Source organism: Haliotis asinina, chromosome 10 (genome assembly GCF_037392515.1).
Source record: "Haliotis asinina isolate JCU_RB_2024 chromosome 10, JCU_Hal_asi_v2, whole genome shotgun sequence".
NCBI lineage: Eukaryota > Metazoa > Mollusca > Gastropoda > Lepetellida > Haliotidae > Haliotis > Haliotis asinina.
The window spans coordinates 30,457,847-30,485,200 of record NC_090289.1 but is presented as its reverse complement, the minus strand read 5'-3'; the positions used below and the strand labels follow the sequence as shown (position 1 = coordinate 30,485,200).

At 40.3% G+C, this 27,354-nt stretch overlaps 1 protein-coding gene and 1 pseudogene across 1 annotated transcript; one reads left to right on the top strand and one right to left on the bottom strand.

Annotated features, from left to right (window-relative positions):
* Nucleotides 1–21,285: 21,285 nt before the first annotated feature.
* Nucleotides 21,286–21,651, bottom strand: LOC137298623 (caspase-2-like). Its single transcript, XM_067830912.1, has one exon. The coding sequence runs from the start codon at nt 21,649–21,651 to the stop codon at nt 21,286–21,288; it is 366 nt and encodes a 121-aa protein (XP_067687013.1).
* Nucleotides 21,652–21,742: 91 nt separating this feature from the next.
* On the top strand, nt 21,743–23,279 carry LOC137298622 (uncharacterized; annotated as a pseudogene).
* The last annotated feature ends 4,075 nt before the right edge of the window (nt 23,280–27,354 follow it).

Genomic DNA, 27,354 nt, shown 5'->3' with positions numbered 1-27,354 from the left:
ATCTACGATAATAGGTGCACTGATATGAGTGTACATAAAATATAGTGTCCATAGGATTTAATACCGAAATGGATTCAGATGCGTGAGAAACTGATGCTCAAAGCGTAATTTATATATTAATAACTAAATGCTACATTCTACATATATCTTTTTCAAATGTGATAATCACATATTGGCGATAAAGACCTCCTCGGCGATATTTAATGGTTAGATTATATATTATAGATTATATAAAGAATTTTCAAAGAAACCTTCAGTGGGATCATATGCTATTTCCAAAAAGGGGGTGGGGGTGGGGGTAGGTTAAGGGTCCATGCCCCCTGAACCCCACCTCTGCATCCGCCAATGCTAGGACACTTGCACTTGTCTCGTGTTCTGACGTAGGAAATGCCATGACGATATACCGACTTTTCATGGCGTTTTCCCCGTTATCTTTTATCGTGTCAGTTTGTACTACACTTGAAAATTAAACAAACGATGCTTTTCTAAACTGAAAATCAGAGCAAAACATGTCTCAGTTAGTCAGCTAAAAACTTTTCGTCATAAACGATTTTCGTTCGTCAAGACAAAAGAAAATGAGGTGGAATAAGAAAAGCGATAGGCCTCACGATGAGGCGAGGAAGAAATGACGAAACCATACTTCACGAAACCTCCGTCTGCTCGAGAGTGAGAATTTCCAAAACTTTCATACATCTGCAAAATCAGTTATGGCCTGGGAACGCGAAATTTGAGATAATTATCCCTAAAATCAGTATCGCGATCCCGGTACTTTGTGGAGTCACTTGCACTCTTACTGCACTCATCACAGAAAATCATACAAAGACACAAGAAAACAAAACTCGGATAAGCCTAATTTTAATGTAATGATATATCTATGTTCACTCAATGTTACTGATTATAATCCACTGTAGGGTTTCATTGCCTCAATCTTTACTCCAAATGCCGCAGATCAGACTCAGAGTCAGTATACTGCAGGACACCCAACCTGCTGTTGCGAAGATCCTCCTTCAAACTTCGAATTCTGTTGTCCACCTTTCTGCACTTCTCCTTCTTGGCTGGATCCTTTCAGTGATGCTCTAGGCCGAGAATGTTGACTTCTGTGTTGAGTTGTTCCCTCCGAGATAGCTGGACGACCTCATGAATGTTCGAATGGCACTTCCTCGCAAGCTTGTTTAGTTTGGAATTCCAACCCTCGACGTTGTTGTTAGGTGACGTGCCGTCTCACAATGGTTCCAAACTGCTGTCGGGAACTGGGTCCCTTCCACCCAGGTAGTTGTGATGTAATCCATGAAGGCTGCTACCTAAAACAAATTCAGCATTGATCGGTTATAAAACTTATTACTACACATTACAAAAAGTTGTATTTACAAAAAGAAATACTTGTAGATTCCATGATGCATGCTTACCTTAGCACCCTCTGGACTCTTAGCTATGGTGTTCAGCCTTAAATTTTCCATCTGGTGTCTGGGTACCAGGGGCAGAGCAGCAGCTCGTCGAACAACCCTCCGTCTTTGTATTCTTGCGACAGACCTTCTTTCTGAGTCCTTCTCCAGATGCTCTTGGTGTCATAAAAAAAGCACCCACAAATTCCTGTTGCCGGAAAGACACGTCGCACTGCGTTGTGGGCTGCCAATTCAAAGTCTATCTGCACTGTGGTCGGGTTCAGGTCAATGTTCCCCCCTGTGCTTTGTCTTTCAGGTACAGGAACATCCGCGCGTATGTTTCCTCTCTCATGTCCGGAAGCAGGCACTACACGAACTTGAACTTCGGCATGAACTGTGTATATCTGATGAAAGACCTTGTGTCATTTCTTGTTTTCCTACATCTGAATCGAAATCCGTCGTAAAATAAATGTTTCTCTCCTCTGTGTGTGTCAACCAAGGTAACTCGAACCTGTACATTTGCCCTGTCGATAATGAACATGAGCCAAGTGGATCAGTCGCTACGGGGTGCGGTAATGTCGGATTACGGTAATGACTTCTTGTTATCCAATAACAAATGTCCCGGTCCCTGGACTTTGGATTTCATGTACTCCCGGGGATATTAAAATTCCAAATTTCGCGCTCCCGGGCCGACAACGCAAAAGCATTACCAATGAGTGAGTGAGTTTTGTTTTACGCCGCACTCAGCAATATTGCAGCCATATAGCGTCGGTCTGTAAATAATCGAATCTGGAACAGACAGTCCAGTGATCAACAACATAAGCATCGATCTGCGCAATTGGGAACCGACGACGTGTGTCAACAAAGTCAGTGAGCCTGACCACCCGATCCGGTTAGTCGCCTCTTACGACAAGCATAGTCGCCTTTTATGACATGCATGGGTTGCTGAAATCCTATTCTACCCCGGACCTTTACGGGTCATTGCCAATGAGATGACAAACAGGCAATGTAATAAACACTTATAATTCTTGTAACTGCAATACTGATTTTGCTTAACGGTTTTAATCAACTTAGGCATAAAGCTGAGATGAGACGGGCGAAAAAGCAGTTACACATTGACGGCGATCTGATTTCAGTTACTGTCTGCCAAAATAGCTAAACGTGTTACATTAGGGGAAAATGACGTGGATATTGTTGCCTTCGCTCGTAGATATTCGTAAAGTTGTCACTTGTTTCAGAACGTTTTCACGTTTAGAAAGCTCAATCTGAAGGCCTACTCTGCTGTACAGTATCTGTGATTTAGTGCAAAATATTTGAGGAGTAACAATACCTTTTTATTCAAAGGAAAGTGTCAGCAGATGCCAATATCCAAAATGTCGAAATTATTTCAAACGAGTGTTTATAAAACCATGACTTAAATATTTCTGAATTTCTTTGAAGACTTGGGACCTTGTTGAACTGAATTACCGTGCTCTGTATGGATCGAGACGAAAACTATGCGACAACAATATTGACTCTCTGGAATATTGGATGGAATGACATAAGATTGGTTTTCTTAACTAAAAGAACATTATTTGTTTTGAACTTTTGTTATAACATATTTTTTACAAGAATGGGAGGTAGACTAGTGTATTATAACAGTATTACAGTATTTAAAACTGCCATTATAATTTATTCATTGGGAATTATAGCAAGGTATGTGTTTTCTAAGAATCTTGCCTTCTTGCATTCTTTGGTAAACGTAGAAAGGTTATACAATGAATACTAAACTTATCAGTTATAAATAATTATGCTCACTTGACTGACATAATAGAATCGTGTGGTTTTAAAGCTAGACATTCAAATACTATAATACATATCACAGCAGAGTAATCACTCGGTACTGACTTAGATTCTTGGCTCCCGCTTTCCTGCTGTGAGATATCTGTGATTTACTAAAACTCATTCTGAAATTGAGCATTACTAGTATCATAACGCATAAGTTATTTCAACATCCAGAGAATTCGAAAAAAACAAATGGTGCCCTGGTCACACCCTGGTACGGCATTATTCAGTCTTGGAACATAATAATTTACAAACTTCTCAGTTGACTATTCATCTCACTGGGATGAATATTGAAACATATAGTTAACCCATATTTGATGTAATACTTCTTAGAAATCACCACCACTTGGGTAGGTGACCAATGTTTGAGGACTGCGCCAAAGTAGTGTTTATCAAGATGTTGGTTTTGAGACAAATTGTTTAAGGTTTGTTGATTATTAGTTGATTATTATTATGTTTTACAGATTAGAATTGAAATGCAGCAGAGAGGGTTTGGATTTACTGAAAATCCTTTTTATATACAAGTAACTGAAAATGCTTCCTCAAATGACGTCATACTAGCGACAGATACGTAACCTGACTATGATTTCGTTGTCGGTATTAACGCTCGGTATTAATTAATCACGCGTTAAGATTTGATGTTTCGCTTAAGACTAACCATAATTCTTTTATATGTAATGGTTGAAAGAGTACAAAAATGTGAGTGTATTTGTTCTTTAACGCGTTTATTAGAAATGATATTACACGGTATTAATATCCTCTATGCAAAGCGCTGCCACAATTATCACAATGCAATGAGAAGCAGCATACTTCACAATTGTATGAATCCTAACATCATAATCAGTTATGGCATTAAAGATTTATATTCATGTCACCAATCGTTATAGGATATCATGATAGGAGATCCTTGCAACTTGCATTTGGCATGTTGATATATTACACTTGACTACCGTATCAAGGTCACTGGACCGAGCTAGGTAAAACGGAATAGATACCAGGTCAGTTGTGTGAAAGGCACGTAGTCATTTCAAAAAGATGTGATTATTTATGGTATGTAGTACTATACAGAATCGAAAAGGACGAAATGTTTCCAAATGTATTGTTATTTCTTTATGGGAAATGTTAAGATTTCCCTTTACAAAAGAATCACTCTAAGATTATGAATCGGTGTTTTTCGGTTATTTCTCAACAAACTGAACCGAAACTCCCGCAGAAGATTGTCATCTTTCGCCAAAGTGTGATTGGCGGCGTTAGTACTATCAAACATTCAAACAAAACACTTGAACGATCTGAATGATCTCTTTCCGCAGCCTAAAGCACAAAGATCACTCACCGATGTTTTCTCTTCTGCGTCTATCTCTTTGATGGAGTAAGTTTCAGCACTTGTTTCATCTTCACCTGACTGGCCAGACGTGGTAACACAGAGTTCATTTACAGAATCATGAGTTGGGGCAGCAGATGGTTCCCCATCAGATTCAACTGGATTGGTTTCTTCTACGGATGTGCGGCAAGGCGGATAAGGCATGTCCCCATCTTGGGGTTCACGGTGGCTCGAACCTGTGACGAAGCCTTCCATGGATTTATCATGAGAAGTACCAGAGCTTTCCTCTTCGAGACACAAGAGCTCAACACCAGACTCAAGAAGTGAAGATTGTAGGATGATGTCCGCAGACATGTCAACTTCTGTCAAATTTGTCGAAAACACAGACGCAATGACCACACGGTATTGTGTGCACACTTAATGACGCTGGTGATGTATAAACGTAAACGATTTTGTCCAAGAAAAATAATTCCGTCTGAAAAGGAAGTATTGCTATTCTGTTTTCAGGTAATTTGCATATGAAAGCAATGCCGGTTTCATAACAGTGCATGCAAATGTCAGAAAATTATACTGAAAGGCAAGAAAACCGCTGTAGTATTTTAAATGACATTTAAGTATTAATTGAGTATTTGAACCTGTTATTTATATATACACATGAATCATAGTCGTGTAGTCTGATTTGTCCAACAAAAGTTTGTTTAAGATCAAGGTTCGAGATGGAAATGTTTTTGCTTGAGGAAAGTGAAGAGTGCCACAAACACAACATTGAAATCGATATGTACGCCCATTATACATGCTTTCAAGCATAAACTGCCGGGTTAGACGGCAATCGTTCTCTTGTTATCTGAATACAGCAGCTATGGCTACTCACTGACATTTTCACATCTCAACCGTTGTGACTGGGTTTACAGGGTTGAAAGGGTTGAGTGGGTTGAGTGGATGGATTGAGTAATACTCTCCTGCTGACATGTTGCTGTCCTATGCAAGACATACTGTTGGTGACCAATGCTTTCGTTACTCATTTTCGGTGTCATTCAATCCATACAAACTCCCTTAGCACTGTCGCTATGTCACATTGTATCACATTGAGCAATAGTTTCTCAGTCAGTCAAAAAGCGACAATATAAGTTGTTCACTAGTCCCTCGGGGTTCACGGACTTATGTTCCTTCGATGTTTGTTTGTTCCCTGTCTCCTCGTGACCAGTGAACAACATAACATACACCCAAATACACTCATTCATCGTCAGAGCCGTAACCATCACAATCAACGCCATCATAATACTCTCAACATCACTATTACTGTCATAGATTTATCATCATCATCATCATCATCATCATCATCACCGTCATCTGTACTAAATACTCTTGAAACTATCTTCAAAAGACATTCGTCATTTAGCAGTTTATCATAGATGCCCGACATAGATATTCAAGCACTCTATATATGCTCTTAAAATGTAAGGAATAGTTGGGATAGGAAGTATAAAAACTGTTCAAGGATAGAAATCGCATGAAAACTCCACGATTTACACTAAGCATGGGATGCATGTGCACAACGCCGTAGCCTCATACACGTGCATGGGGTGTCATTCTTGATTTTGTCGGTTTTCAAGAAGGTCGATCAATCACTTAGACCATTCATTTTGACATTCATCTTGCATCACACAGTTTTAGTGTTTGTTTCCAGCATTTCTGGTTTGAAACTGAAAATCATACACATGCAATGCAAATTTGACCTCATACATCAATCATCTTTCAAGATCGATTACTGTACAATGAAGTGCAGGTGGTGATGCACTCTCAAAAATTATCATCATATCAAAATTGACCATGATATACGTCCCAATTTCTAAATCGTAAGTTAAAAAATGGAGTTCCCCTATTTATCTAATATATCAATCGACTCATGCAACAAATGATTATTGGACCCCAGTTGTGTCTCCACTGCCGAGGTCGTCGTCAAGGGCTTCACCGGTGTTTTTCGGCGTTGTCCTCCCCGCCCATCACAAAAGCCTGGGCTACGTATACAGGTTCATCACTGAGAGGTGGCCAACGTTTTATTAACACTCATGCAATGATGGCTCCAACTCCTGCAACAATCAGGGACACGCCAGCAAAATACAAGGCTCCATTCACTGAGGACGTTTCTTTCAAGATTTTAGATTTCAGAATGAAATGGCAACAACAAACAATGCATTATGGACATGACAGTGAAATTATATGGCATTACTTTAATATTTAAAACCTGTGTGATCATGGGTAACTGAAACTGAAACTGATTACCGAACATTACCGAATTACTCTCAAAACGTAGGGGACCTGAACTTTCAATTTGAATAGGAAGTACAAGTGTTAAAAACTTTTTAAGATAGAAATGTTATAAACACACCACCATTTCTCTTTTTTACAACTATTAAATATATCGCATAAGATGCATGTGCATGCCATTCTTGATTTTGACGGTTTTCACAATTTTCACTTTTGACAATCACCTTGTATCAGTCACTTGTTAGTGGTTTTTATTTGTTTGTTATTTTTTGTTATTTTGTTTTTGTTTTTGTTTCTGTTATTTTTTGAAAATGAAAATTGAACACACGCAACATTAATCTACTTGGAAAAAATGAAGTTCCCCATTTTGTAAAGAGTATATCTATCACAGGTTGTTCTTAACAGTCTGGAGCTCACACCAGTGATTGACGTGAGGCGCATGTTAAACCCCTTAAGTAGATAGTAGCCTCTTACGACAAGCATAGGTTGGCAGAATGAATTCAAAAGTCCGCTTTCAGTTGGTGATAGTATTTTGTCACCAGAACGAAATACCATACAGTGTTGTTGTGTGTTTGCTGTCTAACTCTACAATTACCACACAATCAAGTCGGCAATCCAGTGATCTACGCATTTACGAGATGACATGTGTCAACCATGACAGCAAGTTTGACCCCGCGATCTTACTACAAGCATGGGCAGTTGAAGACCAATTCTTACCCTGATCAACAGTGAGTGAGGTAGGTTTACATCGCACTCAGCAATATTCCAGATATATGGTAGCGGTCTGTAAATAATCGAGTCTCGACCAGACAATCCAGTGGTCAACAACATGAGCATCGATCTGTGCAACTGGGAACCAGTGACATGTGTCAACCAAGTCAGCGAGCCTGACCACCCGATCCCGTTAGTCGCCTCTTACCACAAGCATAGTCACCTTTTATGGCAAGCATGGGTTGCTGGACGACGACTTTACCCGGGGACCTTCTCGGGTCCTGTCATTCCAAGAACTCCAGCTACCAGGAATCTTGTTTCCTGCACAAGATGTGGGTTCCTCAGTTACCCTGCACTACAGGTTTCATGCAGTGGCATCTTAAATTATCAGAATATCCTTATTGTATAGATAGACAAGCAGCATTATTATGGCTGTGCTAAACTGGCATGTGATGTATATATCCATAGTCATAACGTTATTCGAAATTCATCGTCCACGAAATCCATTCGGACTTCGGATTTGTGAAAACGAGTTTACGCACAGGTGGAAAAATATGCAGCAAAGTGAAAAAATAGAACTATGTCAGCCACGTGCGACTTACAACAATCGAAATTCAACGCATCAGTACAAACATGATAAATATAATAATTGTAACAACGACTTTTAACTGTACGCAATCAGACCATTAGTCAATTCCAGGAAAAAAATGTTGAACATATGGAAAAGGACTGCAGTAGTATTTTTCTTAATCACGATTCATGTGAAACGTTTTACCGCCGTTGCCATGATCATTCCTCTTCATCCAATCGGGATTGTTTTGGTTTACAAATTCTTAAACCCAAAAGTGTTAATTTTCAGAAAAGAGAACAAAGGTATCAATATTTTTCAAAGTATAAATAATGGTTACATTAAGGAGAAAGTATGTAAATGAGTTGGCTACCACGCGACGTGAAGGGGTTGAGGCCAGCGGTGGCCGTTGATAAAGTTTATATATTTAGGAAGCTGTGCATTTATGCATTCATCCATAATTAAAATGGCACGGAAATCCTACTGGGTAAATGGTTTTTGTCCGTTTTATAAGAATTGGTCATTTTGTTATTCTTCTGTCGAAATGGTGGATCAATGGAGAGAATGCACAGTTATAACCGTTCTTATTAATACATGATAACTAGTAGTTCTGGAACTATTCGAAATATCTGCTAGTCAGGTTTTAGTTGCTATAACATTTAACCTTGGGGAGGCACCCAACATTTGATGTAAAGCCCGCGATTGGCATACCTGGCTACCACGTGCCCCAAAAAGTTAGTAAGTATGGCTTTACGCCGTTTTGATACACTCCCAGAAGTATCAAGGTAGGCTCATTAGGTAGTAGAACCCGTGACCCGTGAACCTTGACCTGTGACGAGCGACGGCTGCATCTTCCACGTTACCTCACCGTCCCTAATGAAATAATGAGTGAGTGAGTGAGTGAGTGAGTGAGTTTAGGTTTACGCCGCACTCAGCAATATTCCAGATATATGGTGGCGGTCTGTAAATAATCGAGTCTGGACCAGACCGTGCAATGATCAACAACATGAACATCGATCTGCGCATTGGAAACTGATGTCAAGTGTCAACCAAGTCAGCGAGCCTGACCACCCGCCCCCGTTAGTCGCCTCTTACGACAAGCATAGTCACCTTTAATGGCAAACATGGGATTGCACATGACATGTGTTTTCGATTCTTTACATGAACAAAATGCTTTTGATTTTCTGGAATGTTATTTTATGCCATTGTACGCAATACTTCAGGTAAATATGGGCGATCGGTATACCATCGAATCCCGCAAACCTTAGACAAAATTGACACAATCATTGCAAAAAGATTTATTGTCCGCTGTTAGTAGTATAGGGGCCTATATACTCCCACATTTGACCTAGTTTTTTTAGAGTCAACATCTATTTTTAGACCATGAGTCACTCCTCTCTATTGTATATGGAGATCCATTGTGTCAACACCTGGTGAGTCTATTTTTAGAGTATGAGTCACTCCTCTCTATTGTATATGGAAATCTATTATGTGAACACCTGGTGTGTCTATATTTAGGGTATGACTCATGTTGTACATGGGATTCCCCACATCTTATTTTTAGACCCTAGGGGATTATATAAAGCCCCCAAGACAGTCCCTGACAGTCTCAGAAGTCACTAGTGGCTATACCTTCAAGTGATTTCACACATTGTGGATACCAAAATATCCTTGGATTATACTGTGTACAATTCACTGGATCTAACCTTCTCTGGATTATACTGTGTACAATTCACTGGATCTAACCTTCTCTGGATTATACTGTGTACAATTCACTGGATCTAACCTTCTCTGGATTATACTGTGTACAATTCACTGGATCTAACCTTCTCTGGATTATACTGTGTACAATTCACTGGATCTAACCTTCTCTGGATTATACTGTGTACAATTCACTGGATCTAACCTTCTCTGGATTATACTGTGTGCAATTCACTGGATCTAACCTTCTCTGGATTATACTGTGTACAATTCACTGGATCTAACCTTCTCTGGATTATACTGTGTACAATTCACTGGATCTAACCTTCTCTGGATTATACTGTGTGCAATTCACTGGATCTAACCTTCTCTGGATTATACTGTGTGCAATTCACTGGATCTAACCTTCTCTGGATTATACTGTGTACAATTCACTGGATCTAACCTTCTCTGGATTATACTGTGTGCAATTCACTGGATTACATACTGTGTGGATACATATTTTCAACTGTACATCAACAGAACATCAAGGTAAGTTACCCTTCATACATTGGTACAAACATCTAAGGGAGAACAACTTACCTCGTGGCATCCATAAGAAATTCCTCAACACAGATATGTCCATGATAGATCCATACATACATCCATTGTACCCACACGTTTCCATGAATACATATATGCATTGTATCCAGCAGCACAGTGTCACTGAGAATAGTTCCATGAAATATCCAGGTATGTCCATGAATGGATAGATCCAATATTGAGAATATATCCAGCATGTCTAGATGTTTGGAGGGGTTGGGACAAGTAACCCATTCATGTGAAGAAACAGGATGGGTATGACTGTACTCCAACAATGAATGACTCATTTACCCACCCGTAAGTCCGATCGACAGCCATGTAAAGCTATGTTTACGATCCACTGACGGGAATCCCCTCTCCCGCCCAAGCATGTAGATTAAGAAAACATGAAAACATTAACTTGTAAATAACATCACATACATGTTCCCGAGTGTCCGTGTTAATCTTTCTTTTCATGTGCGATAGCCTCCGCGTGAGGTGCATTCGCCCATAACATTGAAGTACCTATGCTCAATGAACCGTGAAGGATGACGGCCCTCGTGCCCAACGTGGAACCAGGTCATAGATCGCGTCCACCAGCCGCCATGTTGAAACCCAATGACACTTTTCATATTATACAAATGAAAATTTTAAAAATCATAGTTATTATCGTTATGAATGCAGAATACTGTTTATTAGAATCCCTGTAGAATCACTATGCATACAGAATATTAGAATCCCTGTAGAATGAGCCACATGTGTTATATCAATGCAACACAATGATGTGAATACACTTCGGTGTGTCATACAAATGTATATGATATACACTATTCATGCTGAAATTATGCTCTAAACGAATACTTTTCCCTAATAACTTAACAAAGGAAACAACCATAAAAAATATACAATCATATGCGGTGAAGAGATTTCAAAATATTGATTTTATTTCTTGTTATTTCACTTTCAATAAAACAGTTGCTGATATTTCTTGTTATTTCAGTTACAATAAAATTAGTTGTTGAAAACAAATAAATAAGAATTGTTAACCTTGCCTGAATCCTAATAAAAACTAATACTGCAAAAACAAACACTATGTATTGCATGTTTATATAGCGTGTATGGTAAAATCACTGTGTATAAATACACAGTTCATAAACTCCATTAACGTCTACACATCTTGTACCATGTGTGGTGATATTAAACATTTCAATGTAAAATATAGATGGCGGTCCTGTCTCTGAATCATAATCATATGTTCATACATACCATGAATCATGATGCGTGGTGCCATTAAAACAATGTAAAGATACATGCCTGATCAGTATGAAAAGCATGAAGGGTATACTCACAAACAAGGTCCTCTCCCATCAAAATAAAGAATAATCCATCGGAAGAAAGAATATCCCGTCTAAATATTGCATATCACACAAATTCCATACACTTGTATAATCCATGAAGCCGCAGAGTAACCCGTCGCACATTTCTGCCCTCTCACTCTCAGGGTAGGTAGACAGTCAAACAAAGACATTTTCGCGCGGTTTTAGGTACACGCGTGTCTCAGCCTAAAAACCGGTTCTGTGTCAAACCCGCTCTGTCAAACCTGTGCACAAACGCCCCTCAATGAAAACGGACACATAACCAAAACGGCTACCTATCCCAAACAGTTGCCCACACGTGACCGTTTCTAAATGATGATAAGTGTATATATGGATATAATAATGACAGACTATTTTATTGTCATGTTGACACAATAACGATAAAATGGCACAATACTGTAAAGTATGGTTCAGGGTGAATGTTTGTTTTATTTCAGATGGACCTCCAGACCAAAATAGATACGTTTGACAATTATGACAAGTTGATCAAGTGGGCAGAAGAAAATGGGTTGTCCAATGATGAGCGAGTAGACATGAGGGCTATATGCTTGCTATGTAGACAGACAGAAGATCAGTCAGTAACAACACCTGAAGATCAGCTAGTAAAAGATCTTCAATTTACCCATGGGGAAATGGAGGAAATGACGTCTTTATATGGCCCCAGCTCTAACGACATTCCCCACTTGGACAGTATTGATCCAACATTAAACCAGGTCCAGAGACAGAAGGGTTTACCATGTTCCTTCTGTGGAGCCACATTCAGAAAAATGTATGTATTGCGACAACATAAGAAGACCTGCCCCAAGCGTCCTGCAGATCTGTCAACTGACCCTACTCCTCCAAAAAGACAACGTACAATTTACCAGTATGGTGGTGTAGGGTCACCCCTCCCTGATGCTGAGTCTCCTAAAACTCAACCCTATACTATAGAGAAGAACACCAAGACTTTTGCCAGGACTGGGGCCATAAGTACAACGTATGAAATCAAATTTAATGACGAATGGCAGGGTCAGAGTCTCAGAACTTTGTATACCAAGCTTCAGGACATGTTTGAAGCGATTTTACAGCAAACCACCCCTGATGATGTTCAGGAAGGAGATTTGGGGCGGGTCATTATCCACCATCAAGCTTTAAATAAGGCTATTGTCATACCACTACAGCCTCTGTCGCATCTAAATGCAGAACTGATCATGCAACACATCGAGAAAGTGTTAAACAGTCGTGAAGAACTGGCCTTGGATGTCTCCTTTCATGTGGATATAGGAATCATACGTATACCTCGAGGTGGACGATCCAATAAGACCATAACACAACTCGCAGGTTCAAGCAACTCTATTCATCTGAAACGGTCTATAGTACAGATTGTCAACGAGGATGACCTATGTATGGTCAGAGCCATTATTGTGTGCTGGGCGAAAGCTAATCAAATCGGTCAAGATGAATGGAAGAAACTCACTGGTCATACTGAAACACCCCTGATAGACTTGGTCCTACAGTATCGAAAATGTCCCAAACACTTTTATAATAAATTAATAGACAAGTCACGCCATGAGCAAGGAAAGTTAGCCCTGAAGTTATGTAGATTGGCCGGTATCCCTCCAGATCGTCCTTGTCATGACAGATTCTAGTGGTCAGCGCTGAAAGAGGGAACAAGTTTATCAGGGTTGGTGTTCAAGAGTCAGAACAGCCCAAACTCTTTCTCTACCTGGTCGAAAACCCACAAGCTCACTTCCATGCTATTGTCAACAGTACTGGATTTTTCTCAGCCTCCTATTTTTGTGAGCGGTGTTTAAAACCTTACAATGACAAATTGCATCATTCCTGCTCCGAGACCTGCATTGTATGCCATAGCCAAAAGTGTCCTGAAATAGATAAACCACTGACTTGTCGTCATTGCCATATGACTTGTAGGTCACCCGAATGTTTCCAGCGACACCAAGCTGGAAAAAGAAATGTAAAGAAAGGCACATACATACCCTCTAAATGTGAGTGGTTCTGGAAATGTACCATGTGTAAGAAAGTATTGTGCCGAAGAGAAAGGGATCCCAAACTACACCAATGCGGAGAATGGAAATGCCCTGGATGTCAAGAAGTGGTGGAGCAAGATCATCTCTGTTACCAGAAACCTAGTGACGTGGACCAGACCAAGAGTAAATTTATCTTTTATGACTTTGAATGCAGACAGGATGAACAGTTGATGTGTGAAGAAGGTTATTCACCGCAAGGACCGTGTCAAGAAAGATTGTCCTGTGCCTGGATGTACTGCAAAACAACTTTCAAAACTATCCAATCATTTATCTCAAGTTCACAAATTAGATTCTGAGAATAAGAGGTACTGGTTAATGAAGAGGGAGGACATGGCTGAAGTTCAACCCACTACACCCAAGGCAGCCATTACTTGGAGTCCTCACGCTGTGATTGATCCGACTAAACCTTGGTGGGAGACACAAAGTTTAACACCTTTTGAACCTTGCTCCAGCATTTGTGTGTCTGGACCTACAGGAACAGGAAAGACTCGGTGGGTGTACAGACTGTTGCAACATGTGAATGGCATGTATGTGAAGGACCCACCCCAGAAAATACTATACTGTTATGGTGTTTATCAATCTCTGTTTGACGATGTGGAAAGAACAGTGCCAAGCATTGTGTTCCAACAGGGATTACCTACGGAAGCAGACATTGAACAGTTTTCCTCCGATGGGCAGCATGGACTCATTATTCTGGATGATCTGTTACATCACGTGTTAAGTTCTAAAGACATGGAACTGTTGTTTACACAAGGCTGTCATCATCGACGTCTGAGTGTGATATTTATAACTCAGAACTTGTATGGACAAGGCAAATCTGCACGAACCATAGCCCTGAACACGTGGTACCTGGTCTTGTTCAAGAATGTGCGTGATACATCACAAATGATGACCCTTGGAAAACAGTTATTTCCTGGACGTGCAGGGATTCTCGTGGAAGCATACACAGATGCTATGAAACAGCCCTATGGCTACCTGGTGTTGGACATGTCTCCACGTGCAGAAGATAAACTGAGACTCAGAACCAACATTTTTCCAGGGGAAGATCCCATTGTGTAAGTGCCAAGAGTTTAAACAGTCGACATTAGGAGAGACCTTGTCATTTGTAGACATGGAGTCTCAAGCTGAGGACTGTCATGTGTCTCTGAATATTCCTGCAACAACCAAAGTGGAACTACCCCCTGTACTGAAACGTATTATTATCTGTCTATGGTGTATACTTGTGTTGTTAATAACTGTAGGATACACACTGACCCTCATATGGAGAGGTAGGAGTATGGTACCCATGGACTATATTGTGAATGGCAGTCACTACACACATGAGTCAGTTGGAGGAGCCTATAAATATCAGTGACATTGGTTGTCATGTGCATTCAGTGAGCCACCAGTGATCCAAACTGTTGTGCTTATAAATTGTGCTGAACACTGAATGAAACGTCATTATATCTAAGACACTCAGACAGAACGGATATTTCTTACGGTTTTCGCAAGCGAGTACATCTCCTGTACAAAAGAAGTTGCTGTTGCAAAGCGTGACTGATGACCAATTAAAAGTCTTGGTGGAGATTATTTATAATCTGTCAAATACTGATGTTCGTCTGTCGAAGAAACAGTGGACTGTACTGAGAAAACACAGAAAAGTGCTTCGTTTTCTCGATGATAAAACCGTATCTAAGACAAAGAAAAAACAATTATTGCCAAAACGTGTGGCTGTCATTAGTTTAGTGTTGAAGGTTGTTGGGCCTTTATTGAAGACTTTGTAATGGAGCATATCCAAAAACAGGTGTTCATTCCAATGGATAAATATAAACGGCTCTTGAAATATCACATGAATCCAATGAGTGGTGGGACAATGAATGCGCCCTCCTCCTCAGATGTGAATCATCATACCACCATTGATGAGTCAGAACCCATGGATACCAGTTTGATTCTGAGTGTGCTCCCCAAACCTTACAGACAGAGAGGTGCTGCTTTATTGAGACATATTCAGAGTGACCCTGAACATAGACTATCATGGGATGAGAAAGGTGTCCTCATCTACAAGGGTCAAGTCATTGCAGGGAGTCATATTGCAGACTTACTCAAGGACTCCCAGTATCTGTATAAACGTTTTCAACCCAAGGGCCTGACTGAATTCTATCAGGCCTTAAAAGAGATACATGTGCCTCAAGGTCTTGTAGGCAACAGACAACGACTGGAAGTGGACATGAAATCCAAAACACCAGAAATGACATCAAAACCTCCTGGGATACCAGCTCATACTCGACAGAAGAAAAAGAAGAAACCTTTCAAATGGATTACATTGTAAAATATCGTTGTAAAGTAGACTATGGGTTGACCCCTAACCTGTAGTGCTACTTCTGTGTGAAACGGGGTCATTAAACAATGAAAATGTATACCTTGTTTGTTTGTTTGTTGATATCAATAATAACAGAACACAGTGCCATACCTCCCAACCGTCCTTCTCCGATTGGGGACTTCTGTGGGCTAGCGGAATTACAGTGTTTTTTTTATGTTTATTTCCAGGTACATTGTCTCATCACTATAAACACGTGCTAAATCTAGATAGTATGGACAGTTTTACATACATGCATTAAAATACTGAGAGGCATAGTCATACATCATTTCATCATTGACCTTTGCATTTATAGCGAAACTACTTTGAATGTCATGCAACACATATCCTCTACATTTCATGATAATGTAGTAAACACAATAGAGTCCACAGGTAGAGCTGTCACTGCTTTGAAGTACTTTGGTATTGTACTGATAACGTGATACATTTTTACATAAAAAGTCTTGAAATTCTCTTCGATAGTAACTGGGTCTTTTTCCAAAGCTGTCAAAGAATTCTCCATAATTTGGTGAATGTAACCAAATAGCGATCCAATGCTGGCCTCCTTGTGTTGAATCTTGGGTATTGATGATAAAACCATGGAGGTACGAGATGATTCTCTTAGGAAGTTGGTCTGCTGCACCTATTGTCACATGAAACTGTTTTGTGATTCCATCCGTATTGAGGGCACACATCAGCTGTAGTGTATTCATGGTGTAGAGTACAATATATTCCTCGCGTTATCAACAGTCAGCATGAGATTGTCCTCGGAATAGAGAATCAGATTTGTTGTCTCAGGTAATGCCTTGCTAAACTGGAGGTTGAGCCTTAGGTTTCCTCTTTTTATCAGATCCAAGTAGTCGTCTTTCAAATGATAGGGTTCAAGACAAAACTGGTACAGAGCATATCCGCCCTTAAAGTCGTCACCTTTCAATACCCAACCCTATGGATGCTCTTCCTTCGAACAAAGCATTATAAGCTGTGATGTACTGTTTCTTTGTTACCCGTAGGGCTTCCCCCGGCAGTGATTCTCCATCCACATAAAGAACAATAGAACTGAGATCATACATTTGAAAATTAAAGGGTGACTTGGTGTAACTGCCATTGACGGCTTCAGAAGATGCCAATGCTACTACAATTTTGTTGGGGACCTTGTTTTGAAACAAATTATCCACTGTGTAGTTCAGCTGTCCTTTGGGTAACGATACAGTTTTGATGTCACTCTTGGTGAAAGGATACTTTGCTGTGTGATGAGCGAGAACTTTGGCATGACTGGTGGTGATGGCTGAGCTGGGTCGAATCGTACACATTCGCAAATAGATATCTTGTATTTTCACCCTGTAACTGGGTGAGTCTTCTGCACACATGAGATTAAATGCAGGAGGGGTGCGGAACATTCGTATTTGTAAATCCACGCCATTAATCAAGTAACGTTTTGAATCCATCAGATCTTCATAGAGAGGCCCACACATATCCACGGTTCCATTACGAGTGTATTCATATCTTAGAAAAAGACCCCCGTTGGTTGAATTAGGATCAGATTCATCCATAGAATCCGCACTGTCTTTGTAATAGAGCTGAGATTGTAGTAGAGATTGTTTCGATGCTGTGGTTTCGTTGAGAAGAACCTTGATATAACTCTTGTAGGGATATAGATTGGTCGAACTCGTAATGCGTTTTCCATTGAGAGACAAATCCACTTGAGAGAACAGGCTTTGAAGCCATAAATTGACTGGTCCTACTTTTTCGTCTGTTGTAATGTCTGTTCCATCTGCTTTGAGTATCTTGGCCTGTACATGTAATTGAGTTCTCCTCAAGTCAATGTAATCTACCCCTTGTCCTGAGATGTTAAATTCAATGGGACTGGAATCGGTTGTAATTTGAGACGTCGGTCTGTAGGTCATATAATACTGTTTATTCACTGACGCATAGGTAGGAGGTATAGTAAAGAGGTTAAATTCATCAGCGTTAGCCTCAACGGATACACTCTCTGTATATGAAGCCATTATTTCTTCCTGCTTTTGGTGGGTATATCGAAGTTATCACCAGAGCCACTTCGTTTAGATGTACACAGCTTGCGCTTCTGTGAGGAACTGATTTTTCCACCTTTAGTTTGCCTTTTTATAGACTTCTTCTGCATCTGTATACGAGCCTCAGCCTGTTCCACTGCTTGTTGAGTCGGGGTGACGAAATTAATTTTAGGTTGTTGTTCTGAGGTTGTTTCTTTTGGTTTCTCCTTCTTCCACTCTGGATCGTACAGTTCTAAAAAACGATCCACTGACATCATGGCAGATTTTTCTCCTCCACGCATAATGGAGTGATAAGGATCTCCTTTCCCTTCAGCCTGTAGCATGTAAAATCGGGTCCATTTTTCGGCATCGGGTACGAAGAGTTTGTATCGTGGATTATTCATGATGAATACCAAAACGGGAGCGGCTTGAGGTGAAATGTCACTGTCACTGGACCGCGGATAAATGAAGCTGGATTACCCTCGTGGTCATTTATATAGACATCCACAGTCTGCACATCTCTCAATTTCATGGGGACATACTGGCATTGAGAAAATGAAAATGAACGTTCTTTTCGGTTTCCCATGAGACATAAACGTCTCAGTAAGGGTTGTTTAGTTTCCCCCACATAGGATGAATCACACATGGAGGAATAGATATAAATGTCTCGACATTCCGACTTTTTATCTATGTCCCAGGACAATATAGATATTTCTGTCAGTCCTATTCTCCATCTCTGGTCAAGATGTAAAGGATAATTCAAATCTACTCTGAAGTTATAAGGTTTGTTATTGGGATATAGGCGTTCACTGTCTGTACTTCTGATGGTAATGTATTTATCCATGTTGAGATTTAATCTTGGGATTTGGTAACAGGTATCCTAGACTGGAACTGAGGAGAGCTGTCCACAAATTGGAGTTTCCTTTGTCTAGGGACAAATTGACAATACACGTAATCACCACAATGTAAATTATGATGATTTGAGAGAAAAACACTGTTTCTGTTTTGGCCACTTTTCGACCTAGCAAAGTCCAACTTTCACCAGACCTGCTGCGTGAGAGAGGTTGTGTCTCTACTGTCTCTTCCATGATAAATGACGTTGAAAAGAGTTTACATTGTGCTTTTATACTGTTTCACATCTGCTTCTGGGATCCAAGAATTGTATTTTTTCGACCAATGAAGCCATTTCACTAAGACTTCTTTCCGTTTATTTCTGGTCCGTGTTTTGACAATGTCTTGAATTCTATACTCCTGATCTGGGTTCTCTATTACGGCTTGTAGCTCTGATGAATAAAACGCACCTTCAATAGGATCACCACCCCAGTCTTTCAACTTGTACATGTCATTGTCTTGTGACCAACATCTCCTGATGACTGTAAAGATTTCACCAGACCATTTCTCCTGGTATTCTCTGTCAAATGGTCTCCTAAGATGACTCACTCTGACCTTATCCCCCACCTTGAAGGTGAAGTTCTTTTTACTGAGTTTAAATGTCCGGGGTTGAATTAAATATTGAGAGAGTCGCACTTCATCTTCATTTTTATGAGTTACACTAGCAGGCGACTGTCCTAACATTCTGTGTTTGGTGTGGTTGTAACTCTTGACTACATCTTGTAAGATATCCACATACGTGTTTTTAAAGTGTTTCAACATGTAACGATACAGTCTCATTTTAATGGTTTTAATCACTCTCTCAGCATAAGGGGCTTTGGTTTCATTCAGTGTAAACAGCTGACTTACATTATGCTTTTTCAAAAAAGCTTTTACCCACTGATTCTTAAATTCTGAACCCATGTCGGTTTCCGTGTTTCGGTTTTCCATAAGTTGGTGAGGGCTTTCACCACTTCTTGACCTTTTGAAGACAGGAGTGGGAACTACCCACAAATAACGTGAAAATAGATCTATGATGACCAAGAGGTATTTGACCCCATCATTGTACTTTGCCAGTGATACCATGTCCATGAGATCAGACTGCCAGTGACTGTCTACACCTTCCACTATATACTTATTTCGTGGAAACTTTCTTCTGACTTGATGAGTCATCGTATAGTTCTCCTGACCTTTCAACCATTTCTGGATTCGATGTAGACCAATTTTAAACTGACCCTCAGCTTTGACAGCGTCGTATAACTTCTGGGGTCCAGCATAACTACCAGGATGTTCTGGATCATAATAGATCCTGTTCAAGTAGTCTTCCCAAGGTGCCATCTCAAACTCAACTAAACATGACTCACATGCATCATGCTATATATATATTTAAGCAAAACCCAAGACAAACATACAATACAATACTTTATTTACAGCAAGGACAATATTTACAACACCTTTTTACGGATGTACATTAACATTTTTCCCAACAAGTTTTCCCCTGGCCATTTCCAGGGTTTGTCAATATCTGGATGGGATGCATCAATTCCTATTCCCCATCCTTTATCAAAGGGGCTAGCTTCAGCTAAGGGCTTAGGATAGGATCGAATCAATATATGTTTCAAGTCACTGTTCTGGGAGAATTTAGCCATGACAGCCTTTGTCATAACATCAAGACTGACAGTGTCCCACGCTTTCTGAGTAAAACCTTTCACACATCGCCCAAGACGTTTTTGCTTTGCTGGTGAAGTTTCCTGTAGTATAGACTTTGCACTGTCCAAATCTCCAAAGTACATTGCTTTAGAGTACATGTAACACTGCTCAACACAATTAAATGTCATACCATTCAAGGTAAACACCGATGGATGAAAGTTGCTGAAGGGTGATTTCCATCCGTAGAAAAATAGTCAGTTACTCCACATGTCATATCCAGAAGGGTTGCAAAAAGAACACATAAGATATCCCATCTGGTTCTGATGATCCTCTTGTGCCATACAGGGAACCATGTTCTTCAGTTCGGGTACAAAGTCTGCCATCACTTCCACACAGTAACCTAGTTTCTTCCACTGATCCATGGACAGCAGAATACCTTTGGCACGAGGAACCATAGACTGCATAGAGTTATCCCAACAACACTGTCGAATCTCTATCCCCGTACTATCCATGGTAACAAACACATTAGCTCCCAAATGCCATTGGGAGTTAGGTTTCCCTTCCTTGACAGCCTCTTCAATGGATCGAATAGCTCCAGGGAGTTCCATCCAGTGTTTCAAACTCAATACAATACCCCTCTTCGTTGGGTAGGCCATGCCACTCGGGTACACTTCATACTTTCTCACATGTATGCCCATGTCTTGGCTGTCACATACACATTGTCACCTAGATGTAAATGGCATCTGGGATCCTGTAGTTCAGTCATCTCCTGATCTGTCTCATGTCCCAGTAATGTTAGGGCCTGTATCTCCCCGCATTCCTCTAGGGCTTTGCAAAACAGGGTGTATGCTTGAGGCCCTCGTCTACGTAACATGTTGAGTAACTCTCTGGCCCGGTCAAAGGACAGTTTCTCCATAATCTCCGCTTTCATGAGGCAGGTAAGGACGTTAAACTGCACGAGTTTGTCGACCACCTCTTCTACACGCTGTATGGCCTGCACGAGTTCAGAATAATTCTTCCTTAGGATCTCCCGGTGAACCGTTTCCATTTTCTGTCTTCAAAGTAAACAGCTACCAGAATCAGTAGAGTCAAGAACATAGACTGGAGAGGTTACGTTCTCTTTGGCAAGTGAAGTCGGAATGATCTGGAGGGCTGTTTGGGGGACCTTATATCACCCAACTGAATCTAAAAATAAGTTGTGGGGAATTCTATGTGACTCATACTCTAAATATAGACACACCAGGTGTTCACATAATAGATTTCCATATACAATAGAGAGGAGTGACTCATACTCTAAAAATAGACTCACCAGGTGTTGACACAATGGATCTCCATATACAATAGAGAGGAGTGACTCATGGTCTAAAACTAGATTTTGACTCTAAAAAACTAGGTCAAATGTGGGAGCATATAGGCCCCTATACTACTGCTGTTCATGGTTTCGGAAATCCAAGTCATCAGCTCTGTTCTTAGCTATCCCGGTTGCCGTTTCAGTTACCTATATTGTTATCGCCGCCAACTACTTTAAGAGTTACCCATGGTCCTCTGCAAAGATGGTCCCAAATACACTTGACGTTACAAACAGTTTGGCCACCTCCGGAGAAGAAGTTCGATCTGAGAATGGTGTAAGAATATCCGAAGGTTCAAATCGAGACTTGACCTTGACCCCAATGTTGGATGGGAGACAATCCAAGATGGACACTCACCGTATGTCAAACACTAAGTATCTTATATACAGGTGTGCTAAATCTGATCTCTGTGGTGGATGGTCCGATAGACTAAAGGGCATATTAATGGGTTTCTACATCTCATAGCAACTCGGAGAAAGTTTGGTATCGACATTACATCCATACTGTGTAACCTGACGTCATTCCTAATTCTGTTTCCTGGAATGAAGCCAGGTGTGAAGTGATAGGAGATGGCAGGTCAGCAGTTGTGTACAATGAGATGGGCAAAGTCAGTTTGATTAGCAAATCGAAAACTCTGAATTTTACCGCCTGGTTGAAACATGACATTGCATATTTTCTTGTCAATTTGGATTATGTTGAATCCCTCAAGGTCAACAGAGTTCATTGGAAAGAATTCTCATGGATGGAAAATAAGACAAGGGACCAAGTCTTTGCCACAGCGTACAAGACTTTATTTTCTTTATCAGCATCTTTGAAAGAAGCCTTATCACGGTTTCTATCAAGAGCTAAACCAAGGGGATCATCGAAGCTCGTTTGTGCACAGATTCGACTTTTTAAAAATCCTTCAAATCCAAATGACAATAAAAATCCTAGAGGAGCTACGATGCAAGATGTGCAAAAGATTTGGAACTTCTTTAGAAAGTTTAGTGATCCGTCAACATACAAAATATTTGTCACTTCCGACTCCGAAACTGTCATGCAACAAGCCTGGAAGTTATTTCCAAGCCAAATTATGGAAAGCGAAGGAAAGGTGTTTCATATGGAACTGGGCACTGATAGAAGATCACGTTGCGATGGATGGAAGAATGTTATTCTGGACCAGCACGTGCTGATGTCGTGTGACGTTCTGGTGTTGACATTTAGTGGCGTAGGTCGGGTAGCCGCGTACGTCAGAGGGACGCCGAAAGGCCTTTACTGTATGGTCGAACATAAACTGGTCAAGTGTTCGCTCAGCGAACTCCGTCCGCTGTTCAATGTGTACGGATAACTTTGTTATGTTCACCAGTCTGTTCAGTACATATACTCATGGACAAAATAAGGGAACACATAAAAGCAAGGATATTCTTTTTCTAGGTTTCGTCGAATGCTTTGTTTTCAACGAGTATATTTGTAATCGATCTTCCACATGTATGTCATGTTCTTTAGGTATGAAAAGGTTCCTTTAACACAACAATACTGTATTTCCAAAGCGACGGTATGGAAGCCGTGGCAGGATCACTGAGTCTGTGAGCCACGCTTTGGTGCTAGACTGGGTATACTGTGTATGATATGCCTCATTTATGATATGCCTCATTTATAATATTTATATATGTCAATTACATAAATATTGGTAAGGCTATACGTGTTCAGTGGGTGAGAAAGTGAGTTGGAGTGAGCAATTACCCCGCTTTTAGCACTATTCTAGTCATATTAGAACATTGTACCAATGTGGGGAATCGAACCTGGGCCTTTGCCGTAACAACTTATACTGAAGCTTTTATCAGTAACAAGGCGTAGAGTGAAGAACTCCTCAAATGCTGTCTCGCAGTATGGACCCGCGAAGGTCCGAGGTAGAACTGATCTTCCGTAACCCATGCTTCTCATGACTACTATGCTTGTCGTAAGGGGCGACTAATGGGATAAGGTGGTCAGACTCGCTAACTTGGTTGACACGTCATCGGTTCCCAATTGCGTAGATCGATGCTCATGTTGTTGATGACTGTAGTGTCTGGTCCAGGCTTGATTATTTACAGACCATTGCAATACTGCTGGAATATTGCTGAGTGCGTCGTAAAACTAAACTCACTCACTCTCTTATAGTATGACGTAAACGTGCAACACAACACACCAATAGCTGTCAGTAACGGTATAGCCTTGGGATACACTAAAGGATTAATTTTGTAGCTCCAGTGACGTATCGGATGGAGCTGACGAAGATTCAAATGACAAATTCTGCTGTACTCCCACAGCACTGTAATTTTTTCATACAAATATTGATGAAATGATGAAATGATCAAATAATTAGGTTACTATGTGTGGAAATATCACGTGTATCGGTATCCTTTAACATTGAACAGATGACATTCCGACTGGAAAACAAGACTGATCTGGAAATGTTTAGGCATATTCCGGAATATTCATGACTTGTATATTCTGACCTTGGTTCTGAAAGCTGTTTTGATATAATCAGGGGAGACAATCTCGCATTATATCTCACAGGACTATGTGAGCATGCCTTGCTGCATCAGGCAAATACTAGATAAAGCAAATATATGTATTGCTTTTGAAGTGGGTTTTTTTCAGTTTGTTTTTCTGCTTACTCATTGAACGAGCATCATGTGTGTGTGTGTGTGTGTGTGTGTGTGTGTGTGTGTGTGTGTGTGTGTGTGTGTGTGTGTGGTTTGCTATCAAATGACACTCGCTCCTGTGCATACATTGCTGTTATTATTTAAAAAAAGGATTTTTCAACACATTTTTAAACATAATAATAGAAGAACCGTGAGAAGAATTATTCCCGTTGTTATTTCTGTGTTGATGTTAATGATGTAATACTTATTACTTAGAAGAGATTTGATGACATAGATGAATGAGTCAACGTCATGGAAAAATGATATTGGTTAAATCTCTCTCTCTCTCTCTCTTTCTTTCTTTCTTTCTTTCTTTCTTTCTTTCTCCCTCCCTCTTCAAGCGTCAAGCCGGAGACACCCGGGTTCGATTCTCCGTATGGGTACAATGTATACATCAGTATGGTATGGCCTGGTGTCCCAAGTCGTGATCTTGCTGGAATATTGGTAAAAGGGGTGTAAACCCCCTCAATCACTCATGTGGGAGGTAAACCCGAAATTATTGCTGCTAAAATGGGACACAATTCTTTTAAATATCCTGTCTGGTAACGGCATATAACCATCCGCAGGATTAATTTCAGCAATACGAAGCTGTGAATTAATTGAATGTAAACTATCCCATGGTTAATTTCAGCAATACGGGGCTGTGAACTGATTAAATGTAAACTATCCCAGGGTTAATTTCAGCAACATGAGGCAGTGAATTGATCGAATGTAAATTATCCCCGAGTTAATTTCAGCAATATGAGGCTGTGAATTGACTGAATATAAACTATCTGAGACTTAATTTCAGCAATATCAGGCAGTGAATTGATCGAATGTAAATTATTCCCGAGGTAATTTCAGCAATACGAGGCTGTGAATTGATTGAATGTAAACTATCCCCGAGTTAATTTCAGAAATATGAGGCAGTGACCTGATTCTAAGTAATCATCTGTAGGATTTACTTCAGCAAAGCGTTCGCAGCCATCATCTTCTTCTCATTTATTTTCCTCAACCTCCTTGCGAAGTGTAATAGTTTTGTAAATGTATAAAGAGATATCGATTTGTAGTTGCCATTCTTTTCTGATTCTCTACACAGATTAGAGGTTCGCTTGACCAAATGACTTGGCAGCGCCGCTGTATTCCATTGTTTTGTTTCTTTCTTTTTAAACGCTTCACCTAGCAATACCCCAGCTATGTGACGACGGTTGGTACATAATCGAGTCTGGACCAGACAATCCAGTGACTGGCATCTGTAGACTTGATCTTCTCAATTGGGATACGACAACGACACGATACGACAGTCACGTCAGCTTGCCTGACACCCCGATACCGTTTGTCGCCTCATATGACAAACATGGGTAGCTGAAGACCAGTTCTAACCCAGGTGATCACAGGTACTATAACCATTGTGGCAAATGACGGATATTGCATTCAGTCATTACCACATAATCTGATTTGTATGTATAAAGTAAAACCATCCAGTTATCTCCCTTGTACTATTGTTTTCGATATTTCATCCAAAACATTTAATGACCTATTTTAAAATCTTACGCATATAGGTATATAGCATAACACGGTATTTACTGAATTAACCAATGTTAAAGCTATGTTCTTTGCTATTGGCAATAACGTTTTCAACACGTAACCGATTTCCTGGACATATCTATTTTCAAGCCCAAACACACAGAGGAATCAATCTATTTATTATTGAAGGTGATTTATCCAGTGCAAAATGCTGTTCAGGAACAGCGAGTATAAAATCCAACAAATGTTAAAACTCAATGCAAAAGAATAACCCTTCTTGATTATCCTCAGAAAAAAGATTCCATTTTGTGAAACATAATTTGCTTGGATCTCTAAAAGTTTGTGACGACACTGGGTGTTTATGAAATGGGTAAAACTAGTGAAGATCAGAGTTAAAATTGATCTTCAGTAAACTATGCTTTACGTAAGAGTCGACTAACGGGATCAAGTGGTTAGGCTCGCTGACACTATTAGAAACTGAAAATGAGGATAACATCGATTTTGATAACACACTAGTCCACTGAAATACTTTTTATGAACACAATACAAAAACTTCGAGATACTTCCTCTGTTTACAATTTCAACTTACTTCAGAAAGTTTTCGGCAGACATGTTTATCACTTCTATCACTGCCAGAAAGTTCAAAGCTGCCCCATAATAACTTGTATAAAAAGACATATTCTAAAATAAGAGGCAGCATTGCTATTTTTCACAATTTTGCCTTACGTTGAATGTTTATTACCTCTGACCAGTTTGTAGTAATAACAGATTTAGAAGGAGTCTAGTCTCCACCAGTAGGTGCTCACTGACCCTTTGAAAAAAATCAGAAAAAATCATGGAACAATTGTGCAGACAAAAAGTGAGAGACAATGAGAAAGAAAGAAATCCTCCTTGGATACAGGAAAGCTATTTCCAACGTTCTGCCGTGTACCATCCTAAGTCTGTCGCACCAGCTTGGTTGTGTACAGACCTATCAGTTGCAAGAGTCCTCAGCCTCGACCACGACGTGGTTGTCGACATGGTCCTCGACTTGACTCTCAACATGGTCCTGGAGATGGTCCTCGACTTGACCCTCGACATGGTCCTGGACATGGTCCTGGACGTGGCCCTCGACATGATCTTCGACATGGTCCTGGACATGGTCTTCGACATGGACCTCGACATGGTCCTCTCTCTCACCATCACCAGGGTGATCTCCCTCCCGACGGATGATGTCTTCTGCAGGCACAT